At 34.7% G+C, this 14,791-nt stretch overlaps 1 protein-coding gene across 1 annotated transcript; it reads left to right on the top strand.

The window, feature by feature from the left end:
• Positions 1 to 2,357: 2,357 nt before the first annotated feature.
• Positions 2,358 to 8,642, top strand: LOC124153838 (vanin-like protein 3). The gene is made up of 6 exons (XM_046527217.1): positions 2,358 to 2,520; positions 4,200 to 4,322; positions 5,981 to 6,145; positions 6,434 to 6,600; positions 6,717 to 6,931; positions 7,516 to 8,642. The coding sequence occupies exons 1-6, from the start codon at positions 2,461 to 2,463 to the stop codon at positions 8,322 to 8,324; spliced, it is 1,539 nt and encodes a 512-aa protein (XP_046383173.1). The 5' UTR covers positions 2,358 to 2,460; the 3' UTR covers positions 8,325 to 8,642.
• The last annotated feature ends 6,149 nt before the right edge of the window (positions 8,643 to 14,791 follow it).

The raw sequence follows: 14,791 nt of genomic DNA, 5'->3' as shown, positions 1-14,791 counted from the left end.
CTAATTCATACTAATTTAAGTCCAGACTGAAGGGCAAATTCCATACACTTTTCCAGACATTTGCTTTCCAATTTTACACTGCCTTAATTATTTATGTGCCTATGTGTCCTTCGTACGTCTTAACCTTCTTCTACTAATAGACTATTATTTAGTATTATTCTTGTCTCAAATCTCGATGTTGATTTTTTATTATCTCACCAAGTTTTCCTACTTATTAACGAAAACTTGAAAAGAAAAAGATATAATTTGAAAAAATACGAACTTCGCATTAGTGATTTCCATAAAAAATAATAATAAGATAATTAAAATAAAATAACAAATGTAATATTTAATGATGTTTACTGATGGATAAATTGTAAATTATTTTTCAACCAATCATTTTAAGTTCCCTTTTTCACACAAACAACATTGAACACAGTCAACGGTACACATACCTAACCATTTAATTAAATTTCCTTACGTAAATTAGCTGATTAGGGTGGGTTTCGACTCACCTGTACAGCTATTTGTCACGCGCCTTCGTGGCGGTCATTCCGTGAGATAGTAAAGTTTTAGATTATACAATTAGATATTATGTTCAAGACGATCGTCAATGGAAAAGCGACGGGTGAAGGGTAAAAGAGGACTTCGTATTTGACAAATACGAAAGGTGATTAAGATGGAGGAATACGTAAATATTATAACGCCACGAAAATATCAAAGTATCACAGTAGAAAACTCCGTCAAACCAGGCATGACAATATTGTCACCGATGTTGATGAGATTTCTTTCAATTAATTTTATTAAAAAAGTCTCATGGATTTTGAAAAGACTCGCTAAGTAGAAATAGTTTTGAGAAATTTCTTTTAACCCACTTGCACCAGTAAAAAAATTGGCTATTTTTCGCCTGAGATTTCAACATTTAAGTTCTGAAAATGTGAAAATGACCTTGAAAAATTAGTAGGTACGCGAGAGAACTCTTGCAGTGAATGTACCAAGATCGTAATTGATTTAGCTTTATTATTTTTAACTTTTAGGACTTCAGGCTTGAGATAAACTACGCCATCCAAATATTTCATTTTTTTCTTACGTTCTGATCTCCAAATTACAAAACGTTAATAGTACATAGGTACTTGACGTTATATTTTTTTTACATCTACCATGAATCCTATTTTATATAGTAACTAACGTAGGCGGATTTAAGGGGGGCACGTGCCCAGACGCTCAAAAAATAGACAAGATTTTTAATACCGTTATCATTGCATTAGTTTTGTTTTGTGTATTGCGGAGCCTCAATCATTTAATGTCATACCAATAACGTTCATATTAATACAAAGAGAATGCCTGTCAGACCCTAGTGCCCCACCCCCCACCCCTCAGAATAAAAATCCTGGATCCGCCTTTGGTTACCTACCTACAATCAATTCTAACCGAACGGTTTTAACTTTACGCTCCAATGCATACCCAGCGAGGGGCAGGAGGGGGTAGCTGCCACCCCTCCCCCAAGAAGCAAAAATCGCAAATTTCTTTAAAGAAAATAATATTTTTTAAGCTAATATTTTATAAACTAATAAAGACCTGTTACAGTTTCCTTAAAATGTTGGTTTCATTCACTTTTTCCATACTTAAATCTAACCTATAACTTGAACAACCATGGCTTGCCCCCCTAGTTTTGATCCTGGGTACGACCTAGCTCCAATGAACGGCTTGATGAGGCAATGAACTTTGTAAAGTTCTTGACACACTACTCATAGTAGTAACAGAATTTATAAACATTACTCCTTACTTACTAATTACTCCTAAGGTACAATGATCATATAAGATAGACTTGGAAATTTTTTTTCATGAAACGTACATGATGGTTCATCAGTTATGAATTAATGCCGGACATTGAACTCTCTGCTGTCGTATTTCATACTCGCTACCCCATCGGCACCATCATTTCCAATTATTTTCGTTGGTCTACAATGGGAAAATATGTCGATCTTGTAGGATAAGTCGTAACGATAACATTTATTTGCTAATATCTAATTGAAACTTATTAAAAAATAACATTAAAGTTATCACATTCAGAATAATTTTCCATTAAAATGTTGAATTGTTTAATTAAAAACGAACCGAAGTATATTAATCGGTTGCCGAGACAGGTTTTCATATTTTTCTACTGAAGAAAAAAAAAACAATCACTAGCGACTTGCTGTAGATACTAGCTGTTCGCGGTATCTACCTTGTCGGCGATTACACAAGGTGTAGAATTTTCTATTGGTCATCCTTTCAAAGAGGGCAGTTAGTTCTTACGTCTACCGTTCGAGCGCATAATTCGCTTGAATATGAAAGACGTGAAAGAAAGACCTTATCCTTATCTGGCAAAAGTCATCAGAGGGCATCGTACACATTGGTGAACCGTCACATGAGAGTGTTTTCGATTTCTCACCGAGGAGTGACAGAGGAAAGAATTTCAACGGGTCCTACTCCGTCTTCATGGGGCTGTTACATGGAATACTTTTCGTTCTATTAATTCCGCTCTGCGCAGCACATCGAGTGAGTGTTCTTAATGAAACCAATATTTTCTTATTCGTATCCTGACTAAATTCCACTGCAATGAATTTCGCATATCGTTCCTCAGTCTTCGGCGAATAACACCCATTTTTCTGCCTCAGAGATTTGTCCGTAATTTAAAATAATTTTACGATCATTTAGGGCACCGATTGTTGGTCGCAGGGGATGGAAAGTTTCTTATGGGAATCTTTCCCAAGATAATTGCCCTATCGGAGAATTCGGGGGTCCTCCCCCGGAAAATTTTTAGAAATTGCATGCCTGCAAATGGATTTCGACGATATTCAGACGCCTAAAAACTAGAAAAAAAGATTTGAAAAAATTCGCAATTTCGTGAGAAAAAATAAAATGGAAAGTGAAAATTTCACAGCATATAAAGTATATTTATGTATTATGGTTCCATTATTTACCTAGTGATTTTGTGACCACTTAAATAACCTTTTCGAAATACCCTTTCATAAAGCATCAGCTTCTCATTTATCTTCTGACACCCTTATTTTTTAAATTTATTTATAATCTTTTTTACACTGATTGTACGTGGTCAATGAAGCAACTAATGAAAACATCGAATTTTATAATTTCTTAAAAAAAACTTCTGTTCTAGTAATATGAATCCTTCTTTATTACACCTTTTATATACGCATCATTATAGACGTGAGTGTTGTGGGGGCCCTCTAAGCTTGAGGCCCTCAGCAATCTCCAACTAGTCGACCTGGCCAGACTGTCCCTGTTTCTCCCCCAAGAATGCACATACTGTCTCCATAAGAGACTAATAAAATTTCTTGATACGGCTTTATATTAGCAGATCCTCTCAGAATAGGTTCCTAACAGTAACAATACTGAGAGAGAGACGGAATTTCTAGGATTATTAACTTTATCTTTTATGAGGTGCTAACAGAAGTACCTACTTTCAATGTTGGATACAGGCAACGCATTGTGAATGTAAAGTCGGTGCAGAGCAGATGGAAGGGCAGTTCAAAAACGCAATAGACGTAAGGAATGCACTATGTTATGGTGGCACCATGGGTGGGCCAGTCCAAACTTTTTTAAGTCCATCCTCTGGTCCACCCAAAGAAGATAAACAAATTTTAGAATAAAAGTCCAAAGTTAAACTTTATTTTAGAAAATTAAAATAAATTGTATAAATTCATATGCATATGGAAAACCACTCTGTTAATTTGTAAATTTTATATTGTCCATATCAATTCCATAAAATAAAACCAATTCAATGGAAGTGGATTTTACAACAATGAATGCCCATTTTATAGTCAATGCCCTCCACCCCCACCTGACACATGCTAAAGCCACTGCTGGCAGTAGGTATGAGAAAGTAAAATAGAAAGAGTTAAGTAATACACATCGTAAAAATCAGATGGGAGGAAACTAAGCATAAATGGAAAATACTGCTAGGACTGATGATGGGTGAATGCTAGACCCTAAATTTAACAAAGTCAGATATTTAGCTAAACTTAAAAAACCCCACCAGTTGATAGTATGTCCAGAGAACTAAACAAGAGAAGCATTACATTCTTTCAACAAAAAAGAGAAAATGCATGCATTTTTGAACAATTAAGTTCATTCCTCTCAATTTGTATCTAGAACAAATTTAAGTGCAAACATACTATTTACAACATACTAACTAATCAATGCCACTTAATCCTCAGAAAACATACAGAGCAGCAGTGGTAGAATATCACCCCCTAGGTGACAGACATGATAACGCAAGTCATATACTGAATCTTAATGTGGCTGAATATGAGACACTGATAGAAGAGGCAAAAAGAAAGGTGAGTAATATCAATCAAACCCCACCTTATAACATTCTCTCATTAAATTCTCTGTTTCACTCAAAATATTTTTCACTACCTAAAAAACCTATCAGTTACCTTCCTTTCTCACAAACCCACTCCCAACACATAGAAATGAGCATTTAGGAAAACGATGGATAAAAACTGACTTATAAAAATTTAAAGAGTGCGTTTAATGGAAAGCTAGTGATAGCAACTACCTCTGAAGGCATTAGAGCCTATGTGAGCATGATAGTGTGTCCACCGGCACTCAGGGCCAAGGTTTAAACATTGGTAAGGATGTAATCTATCCATAGGAACCTCAATCCCACCTTGAGTACTGGACCCTGCTCAAGTTCTCTTCACATCGGCTGGCCCTGAGATGAGGGTCAACACTTTAGATGCAGAGTTCGTGGAGGTGGTGCACACACATGATGTAAAACTCTTGGTCCATTCAATGGGAAATAATATTCGATGGTAACCATTAGGGTAGGCCAAAAAATAACTTTTTCCGGATTAAAGTTGCTCTCTGCAGGGAAGTTGTCTACTTATATCCGAGTCCCAAATTCACATTTTTTTCAAAAGCTGAAAATATTAGTATCATGACTACCCAGTAGTGCAGAAGAAATTACCAATTAAATTAAAAAAACTTTTTGGAAATTGATTGCTTCAGGTGTAACATGGTGGAAATATTGGATATTCATGATTGAATAACTTTACTTAACACACTCAATGCAGGCCCGATTTTCATGAACGTTGTCAGAATCGGTCGATAAAATAAAAAAGAAATATAGAGAGAGGTTTTCATGCCATAACTTCCATTCAAACACTGCTATTTACAAATGGCACACATGGTCAAAAGAGGGAAGCTTGCTGAAGGCCATGCACATGATCAGAAGACTCGGAAGTGGATATTAGTCGCATACGGAGGCGGAGAAAGGCTCCTGTCCGACCGGCAGATCACGTCAATTGATGTGCTCCGCTCTGAATGTGTAAATTAATACATGATTTCAACAGATTTATTTAAGACTCGCATAACACGTTTCACCACACTGGTATTAGATGTTAGAAGTCCAAAGAAATGATTAATAAAATTTTGATTTACATTTATATGCATTTCAATAATTTATCAGTAATTAGGAACAAATTATTTCTATACATGGGTAGGCAAGTAGGATATCAGATATTTTTGGTGGTTTGGGTACAAAACTGCTAAGACTGTATTATGAGGTTGTGATATTCATATACTATTTGGATTCACTAAGGAAAATTTTCTGATGATGCCAAGCATCCAAATCATTTCTTTAATTTTGCACAGGTACTTTTGAAATTTTAACCTTAGGAGGACATTTCAACACCTCAACATACTGTTGCAATAACAATAATCTATTCCTATGTCCTTATATTTTCTGATCACAACTTGTAATCAATCAAGGTTTTTTTACATTATTGATACTCATGGCCGGCTCAAGGCACGATACTTACCCGGGCAAACTGCTGTTTCCCTCCTTCCAGGGGGTTTGGTATGGAATACCCCCCAATTAAATGGGGGTCCAGGCATTTGGTCGCCCCCCTAGCTACGTCACCCCAGGCAGTTGCTTGGGTAGCCCAGCCCTTAAGCCGGCCCCGATAATACTGATAATATTCTCATTTTGAAGGGAGCTGATATTGTGGTCTTCCCTGAATATGGACTCACACAACTAGCTGCCTCATCCAGCCGCAACTTGGCAATTCAATTTGCCCAAAGTGTCCCAACACCACCAGCACCGGGAACACCAAGCAGTGCTGCACAGGTTCCATGCCTTCTTCCAAATTCATCAATGGTAAACACCCCGCATTAAGATTAGAAAATGTTTTCCTGCCAAAATTATTAAAATATTTTACTAATCAAGGTATATAAGCGAGCAAAGATATCAGATTATTATTAAAATTATTTTCTTTTTTTATTCATATTCCTAGCCATAAGTAACTTGGAATGAATGTGCCAAATTCATTTATTATAAGTTTAAAAATAAAGGAGTATGCTAAAGCTGTTCATAGTTAAATTTCTGCATGCAAGCTTTGAGAATTAAATATGTATGTGAATAATTCACCACACATTGATCATTCAGGCAATAAGAAGATTAAGTTGTTCAGCTCGTGAAAATCAAATCTACGTGGTGGTCAATTTACTGGAAATTGCACCTTGCAGTATAACAGACCATGCATGTCCTGAGGATGGTTTCTTCATTTACAATACAAATGTAGCTTTTGATAGAAATGGAGGTGTTGTATCAAAGTAAGTTACTTACAAACTATATTTATGGGAAAAGGACTAGGATAAGCAACAATAATGCCAGATATCCTCACATTATTTATTGGAAATGATCCCAATGTATAACTATCATTTTTCAGGTACCATAAATACAATTTGTTCAAAGAGCCATCAGTAAATACTCCAAAGCATTCTATGTATTCAACATTTGACACAGATTTTGGAGTAACTTTTGGAATGTTTATTTGCTTTGATATACTTTTTGAAGATCCTGGCTACACTTTAGTAAAGCGTATGAATGTTAACAACATGATTTATTCAACTGCATGGATATCAGAACTTCCATTCCTCACAGGTAATGTAATGAGAAAATTTTCAGTTGAGTGAAAAGATTAGTTTATAACAGCCCTAAGGGGAGAGGTGGTCAAACCAATTTTAGGATTGTCAATGATCAAATGATGAAGGGCATGTAAGTATGAAAACAAAAACCAGGACTACATAAATTCTCATTCGTTGATAGTGGCATTATCCAGGTACATAATTCAAGTTGCTTTGTCTCCTTTCGAAACATATCTCAATACATAGTTGACAGATTACAAATAGGTATTTCTTTAAATAAATTGTTTTTATCAAATTTCTTTATTTTTGTGCCAAATTTGGAAATCAAGCATTATAGTAGATTAGTAAGTTTCTTAATAGAATTTCTGAAATGAATTGAGGAGCCAGAAAAGATTTTCATTGCCTTTCTAGAGGAATACATTGGTTGGATCGGTTAATAGCCCATGAAGTTAATGACGATACTTCCAGCAAAAACCAAAAATTTGACATCAACAAATAACATGCAAATATATCAAAATTAACTGATAGCAAATTAAATAAGGCATTGATTTTTGCCATACTTTTCTAATAGAAAGGCTAACAATTAAATTTTTTTCACAGCCACCCAGACTCAACAGAGCTGGTCCCTAGGATTGGGTGTCAATCTCCTGGCTTCAGGATTCAATAATCCCATGGGTGGAAATGGTGGAAGTGGAATATATGCTGGCGGAAGTGGGAGGCTAAATCTATTGATGCCTTCAACAGCAGGAACAACTTTATTATTGGCTGATGTCCCAGTGGTCTCTAGCAATCGGCTGAGAGGAGATTCTTTGTCTGAACCAGAACTATCACTTGACCTGCAAACTGGAAATCAAGCCACTAGTGGCCATATGTTTGTACTTCATGATGACCTTTCGAACTACAAGAGCAGTGAAGTGCTAAAAAATGGCTTGAATGAGTTGAATATGTGCCAAAATAATCTTTGCTGTAATTTTAAAGCGGATGTCCAGCTAAGCAGCAATGGTAGCCAGGCTCCAAAGTATCGTTTTGTCATTACTGACAGCATCATAAAATATGCCAGAACCTATCCAGCTCATGTTCAAGTTTGTGGATTAATATACTGCAAAGGTGATGATGTCAGCAAATGTGTCTACTTCCCCGATTTACCTGAAACATTGGATAATGTCAGTTTTCGATCACTTGGTATATCAGGAAACTTTTCATCGCCAAGAATGGTATTACCAAGTACCCTGACTACCAGTCTAGAGCCACTTAAAATATCTTCAGGTAATTTGATGGAAAAAGATGAGGCTATCACCCTCGAATACAACTCTGATACTCGTGGACTTCTAACATTTGCTCTCTATGGTAGGATATTCCAACAAAATATGATAAGGAATGAAGAGATAATGGATAATGACATCTATTAATTACGAAAACGGAAAATAATTAAAAAGCACTTAAGAATTCAAAGGCCTTGATTCCATCAACAGGAATTGATATCATACGACATCCTAGAACTTTCCACTCTTAAATCATTTTTGTATCTTCTGTGTAGCTCATACTGTTCACAATAATCTGCATCATACAACCAATTAACAAATATCTGAGTTAAAGATATGTTCACTCATATGAAGACTGCAACAAATTGTTTAACTAATATAATCGTGTGGACCAACGTATTGGCTCTTCAACAAATTTGTTCAACTCTATAATATTAAAATAAAAACATTTATTTTTTTCAGTAAGCATAAAAATTTATCATTATTAACCATGGTTAAATAAAAACACAGTACTATTCCACAACCTTATATTTTTGCAGTCTACTAGTTTCAACGTTTACAACGTCATTATCAAGACTGATCAAGACTAACTGAGAAAAGCATACAACATCCAGCCTTATTTATCCAACAATAGTGTGAGGGAAGGAGGAGGGGGGGGAACTAAATGAGGAGGAGCATTGAGCATTGTTGGTTGGGCATTGTTGGTTGGATAGGAGGTTCAAAACAAAAAGTATAAAAGCTTGGGGAGGTGGGGTAAATATAAGGTTGTGGAATAGTACTGTGTTTTTATTTAACCATGAATATCTCATCGTTCCACCAAGTAACGCCTAAATCTGTTGATTATTAACCAGTTTAACCCCATCAATTTCAAAAAATTAGAGATGTGCGAATAGTATCCATGAATACTCGATTACTAGAAAGTTTTTGATATTCCCATTACCCCAAAAAACAGTGACCTTTAGCCGTCACTGATGAAAACACACGGACACACTACAGAAAATGGATACCAGAAGCAGTCTGCACCATTACTACATACCTACTCTCCAACTCATAGCTACCTAATGTACACGATTCACAGGTTTTAGGGAATACAAATTATACACCTATCAAATTACTAGAGCTGGGTCACTCATATGTTCAAATATATACTAATTGCCAGATACTGCAAATACTTAAGCAGTCTTCAGGTTTTAAATTCCGTACGAAAAGTACCTTTTGCCAAAAACTCAACAAAGTGTGGCAAAGATTTTTTTTAATGGGGAAAGTAATGCAATGTTGTGTATGAGCTCGTCCCATTTGGTTTTGTTTTTTTTTTTTTGTTTTACCAACATGCTACATAATTTTTTATTCAAATTTTTTCATTTTTCTACATAGTTTATCATGAAATACCGAATGCATTTTTCATGAATGTTTGAAAATGTTAAAATATATTGAGGTATGCAGGGTAAACAACATTTGAAATATCTGGAAGAGAGCCTTGAAATATCTTAAGATTAATTACCACATACTGTCAAAGTCATCAAATGTCACACTTAAACTTCATGAATGAACTAAATGACTAAGAGAACAGGATTCCTGTCCATTCTATTTGATATTCGATCATGGGCGTACCCAGAATCAAAACTGGCGAGGGGTAAAACTAACCGTGGTTGTTCACGTTGTAACTTTTCTGCACAGAAAAGGTTAATGAAACCAAAATTTTACGGAAGTTATCACAGCAATTTATTAGTTTTTATAAATATTTGCTTGAAAAAATTATTTTTACTTTTAGTACCATGTCATATACTAATATCATTTTTCTTCAAAAGGAAAATTTGTTCATAACTTTTGTCTTGAACTCAATTTATTTTCCCTTCTAGGGGGGAGAGAGGGGTAGTTGCCCCCCACTGGGTACGCCAATGTATTCTATTGCAATATTCAAGGAAAGATTAGATTTTTAAGATACTTGAAATATCAAGGAAAAAGTATTCCCATCACCACTAATTAAACTTTGATTGGCATGAGAAAAAATGTATCTTAAAGGCATTATTTAACTATGTACTTCAGTCATGATGACTAGGAAACGGAAACACCATTGAATATTACATGTAATATAGGAGAAAGAATTCTTTCAAATAATTCATTAGTTTATAAAGGCCATAAATATATAATTACAGTTATCCATTTTGCTTTAATTATTGTCAAATGTGGTCTTTGTGTCATTCTGTATACATATTATTGGTAAGTTTTGGGTGATTCCAAACTTCTAATGTTAGCATATACACGTACAGAAAATAAAGAGGTCATAAGCGCAGAATCCTTAACTATGACACAGGATTTGTCATATAATATGCTGAGTTATACACATATATACCTTAAACAATTCCACAACATGCATAAAAATTTCTGCAAAGAAAGCTATTATGTGATGGGTGAGATAAATTATATGAAATAAAGATGAAGTGAGACAAACAAAGAATGATACTTACAGAAGACAAAGACAGAAGGTTAAAGAATTATTAAGAAATATGTATTTGGAAATGGAAAATCCAGATTAGGTGTCATCAGCCCTGTATGAATGAGTGAATTTGATAACATTTTCTGGGGAACAAAATTAAAGGTTGATAAAGTTTGCCTAACAAAATACCTAAGATTACATACTAAAAAAAACTTAAGTCAAAGCAAGCAGCAGCTATATGTACTTATTTTATTAACTAAAAAAGACAAGAAATCAGAGTGTAAAAATACCGCCTGACCGGGACTCGAACCCAAAACCTCTATACATGCACGCTAAAAAATTTAATACTCACCTCCAACTTATAGCAATATGCACAATATTGCTTTACCAAAATGTTTCTAGGTTGTTAAAAATAGGTACCTACTGCTAGGGTAAATGAAAAACGAAAATGTAACTCATCATTATTCTCATCTATGCAACACTAGTAATAACTGCATATCAAAAATTTGTACATTTTGTATATTGCCATATTACATGAGAAATATACAGTGAGCAAAAGTGTTTAAATAACTAGAATATCTGGGTGCTGTGTCATTAACTATGAATATCTTGACACTTTACCCAAAATCAGGTGATTTTGAATTAATTACATAAATCCATTGTTATTTCAATGAGATGTTCCTTACCTATCCTAGAGCCACATCAATCACAAAATAGAAAATATATAAAAACTGAGTTAAAAGCTGTTCATGAAAACAGCAATTTGTAAGAGATTACTTTGGCAAAAAATATGGCATCATACACCCATAGTATAACTGAAAATATCTCTTATTTTCTTTACAGTCACAAAATATTTTCACACATAAACCTTGATTAGAATCATATCAACCAACTGCATTTAAGTTAGTATATTTGTACTTAATGATATTGCAGTTCTTTTTGAAATAAAAACATTGAAAACAGACAATAAGATATGTCAATTGAATTTCATTTAAGTTGGCATAAACACTTTCAGTCCATAGAATGGCATACCACGAAATGCAAAAAATAACATACACTCCCATCAAGCAGTTGGTTAATGCAACAGCATCAACACAGGTATTATTCCTGGCAGTTGAGCATGTACACACAACATTTATAAAAATCACCCTACGACTAGATAAAACAATTTTGCGCAAGTCAAAACATTTCTTAAACTGATATAAAACTCCACAATTCAAATATTCATGTATATACTCATGTATATATATATATATCATGTATATATCTTTCATGCACACTATTTCTAAAAATTTCCAGCATTTAACAAGGAATTATTACTCCTGCATTTGAATTCTAAACATACCTATGCATTCAACATGGGAAGACTTAGATGCCAACAGGCATTTCTGTTCACGAAAACACACTGAAAAAACATCGTCAGGCACCAAAGATGTCCCAACAGCTTATCAGACAAAAGCATCTGCAAGCTTACCCTGATTTCTTTAGTGGCATATGACAGTACCTATCAGAACAACTTACATAATTTTAAATTGCTATCAAAATGGCTCACAATGCCAAAGCAATATAAGAGGTGAAAATTGACGGAAGGATGAAATTGATATCAGTGCCCATTAATGATTTAAATACGCATACTGAAAACCAGAGAAATTCAAAATATACAATATTTCTGAAGTTGGAATAGTTCAGAAAGCTATAAAATAACATTTTCACGCAAAGCAAAGACATTACTTCAATGAATATTCTTTGAAGCCTGAATTACATAATCATTTTCACGCACTACTTTGGTGATAGCAGAAATGTTAGGGATTACAACTCTTTTTTTCTGCCATTTGTGACCATTGTGTGTTCTGTACCAGCACAAATAAAATAAAATCCATGCTACCAAGACGTGTCTGGCAACAAAAATATACTGTTCTGTGTGTTAATAACACTAAAAAGTGCTAAGAATGGCAGGACTGGAAATGAACTTGCAATATGGCTAGAGCCAGTATTTTTCCAATCATTGAAATGTATTGCCCAAATGGTCCCAGTACTCATGCATGAGAAAATGATCATCTGATTCAGGGTCAAGGCAAGGTTATGTTTCACATGATATTATACCAAAATGGCAACTATACCATAGCTAACTTCAAAGATATAAATTAACTCAAAGTAGAATTAACATAATTCACTGACACATTTTTAACTTTGTGGTATTCCATTTTAAGGTTTCTTGGTCGGACGAGTTGTACTGGCACCACTTCTTCTTTAAATAAAGTGAACAGGGATTCGATGAATAATCATCATCATCAGGCAAAAATTATTATATATTTATCTTAATATCGTAACCTAGTTACCTTACAGAAGAAGATTGACTATCAACCAAATGTTTTCAGAGGACGAGATTAAAAAGAAGCAATTGGGCACAGTAACGTACCTTGATGCAGTTTCTCTGAAAATGGCTCATCATTTACCAAGAGACGAATTCCACATGGGTTTTAAACCTAATACCACTCTTCCAAGGCTGCTTGTAAAATGTAAGGATTCGATATATCAATTAGATAAATGTGAAGTGCATTAATTGAAATGCAGTGATTGCAATGGTGTCTATGTGGGGCAAACAGCAAGAAGCTTCAGTGTTACAAAAAAGAACATTATTTAAGCACTTACATAAATAACTAATAGTAATTTTGCTAAACACTTAACATGTAACCACTACAGGAGTGATTTTAAAATGAATATTTTACAATTATGCAACAACCGCCACAAAGTTGATTCTAGAGAGCAGTTACAAATTTTAATAACCAGGACAACACTCTCTTAAGGCCGTTTTACACGGTACACGGAATTGCGCAGGTTAGAGCTGCATTAATTTCTAAAATGGCGTGGAATTGCGCGAATGCATGAACGAAATTAGAACAGGGGCTATTTTGCCGTCTCGCATCCATGCATTCTCGCATGTGTTCTAGCAATTCACCGCTTTACACGACGCAATTTTGATTGCGCCTTCACACGTACGTCAGACTGCGCAATTCCGTGTACCGTGTAAAACGGCCTTTAAACAAATATCTTTATCCATCGTTTTCCCCTATTCTGGCATTCATTTCAAAACTCACCTCTTCTTCTGTTAGGTAACTGGGTTACAATAATAAGATAAATACATTATAACTTACACCTGATGATGATGACTCATCGAAACCGGGTCGCTATATTCAAAAAGAGAAGTGGTTTACGTAAAAGTTATCCTGCCAATAAACCTAAGAATTAACATGCTTTATAAGATGTGTTCTAAGAAAAAGATACAAAACCATAGTTATGATTTGTTATCTAGGAAAAAATATTTTCATGAAGCAAGAGTTAGATTTAGGAGATCATGATATTCATTAAAGCCCTAAATGATAAAACTGGAAGTAAAATTTGCCTCTAATAATGCTGCTACCTTTAAACGGAATATACTGATAAAATCTGACAACAACTAGGTTCTGATATTACATTTCATTACAAACAAAAATAATACACCCAGTATTGGGTGGTAGGAAAGTAACCATTATGAAAGGCAAGAGATTGATTGGACCCCAATAAAATTATCTTTCAAAGGCTTATCCCAGTTCATTTCAAAAGACAATGGACAGACATTCCTGACTGGGACTGTGCCACTAAAAACCAGCAAAAAGGTGAAAAACAACAACTAGATAAATGACAGCCCTAATATCTATCCAAATACAGAATATCTATAGTATTCATTCTAAAATTCAGCACCTAATTATTAAATCTCCTAAGTATCCTCCCACCCTTTCCTGCACAAGGTAGACTTCAATAATAGACTCAGACACACAAGAAACAGATCAGATTGGTAAGCTATGAGAGGAGATGAAGTGTACCCCACCAGGTCAGGGCCTATTACAAAGCACAGGAACAGATTACAGTCTCATGACAATTCTAAAGAATCTCATATAGGTATTTGATTAGAAATTTTCCCATTATTTTAATGTGAACTTAGATGTTATGACTTTCACCTGATGACGGCTGGTTACACAATACATTAACACACAATAGTTTATTTACAAATGCATGAACCACTTTGGTGGATCAGAACAGAACATTAATGAATGCAGGAACTAAAATAGGACATACTCCATTTACTGCTCTTGGATCAGTACAATTTGGGCGGTTATATGGTGAATTTTTGAATTCA

This window comes from Ischnura elegans, chromosome 2 (genome assembly GCF_921293095.1).
Source record: "Ischnura elegans chromosome 2, ioIscEleg1.1, whole genome shotgun sequence".
NCBI lineage: Eukaryota > Metazoa > Arthropoda > Insecta > Odonata > Coenagrionidae > Ischnura > Ischnura elegans.
This window is presented reverse-complemented; position numbering and strand designations above follow the sequence as displayed.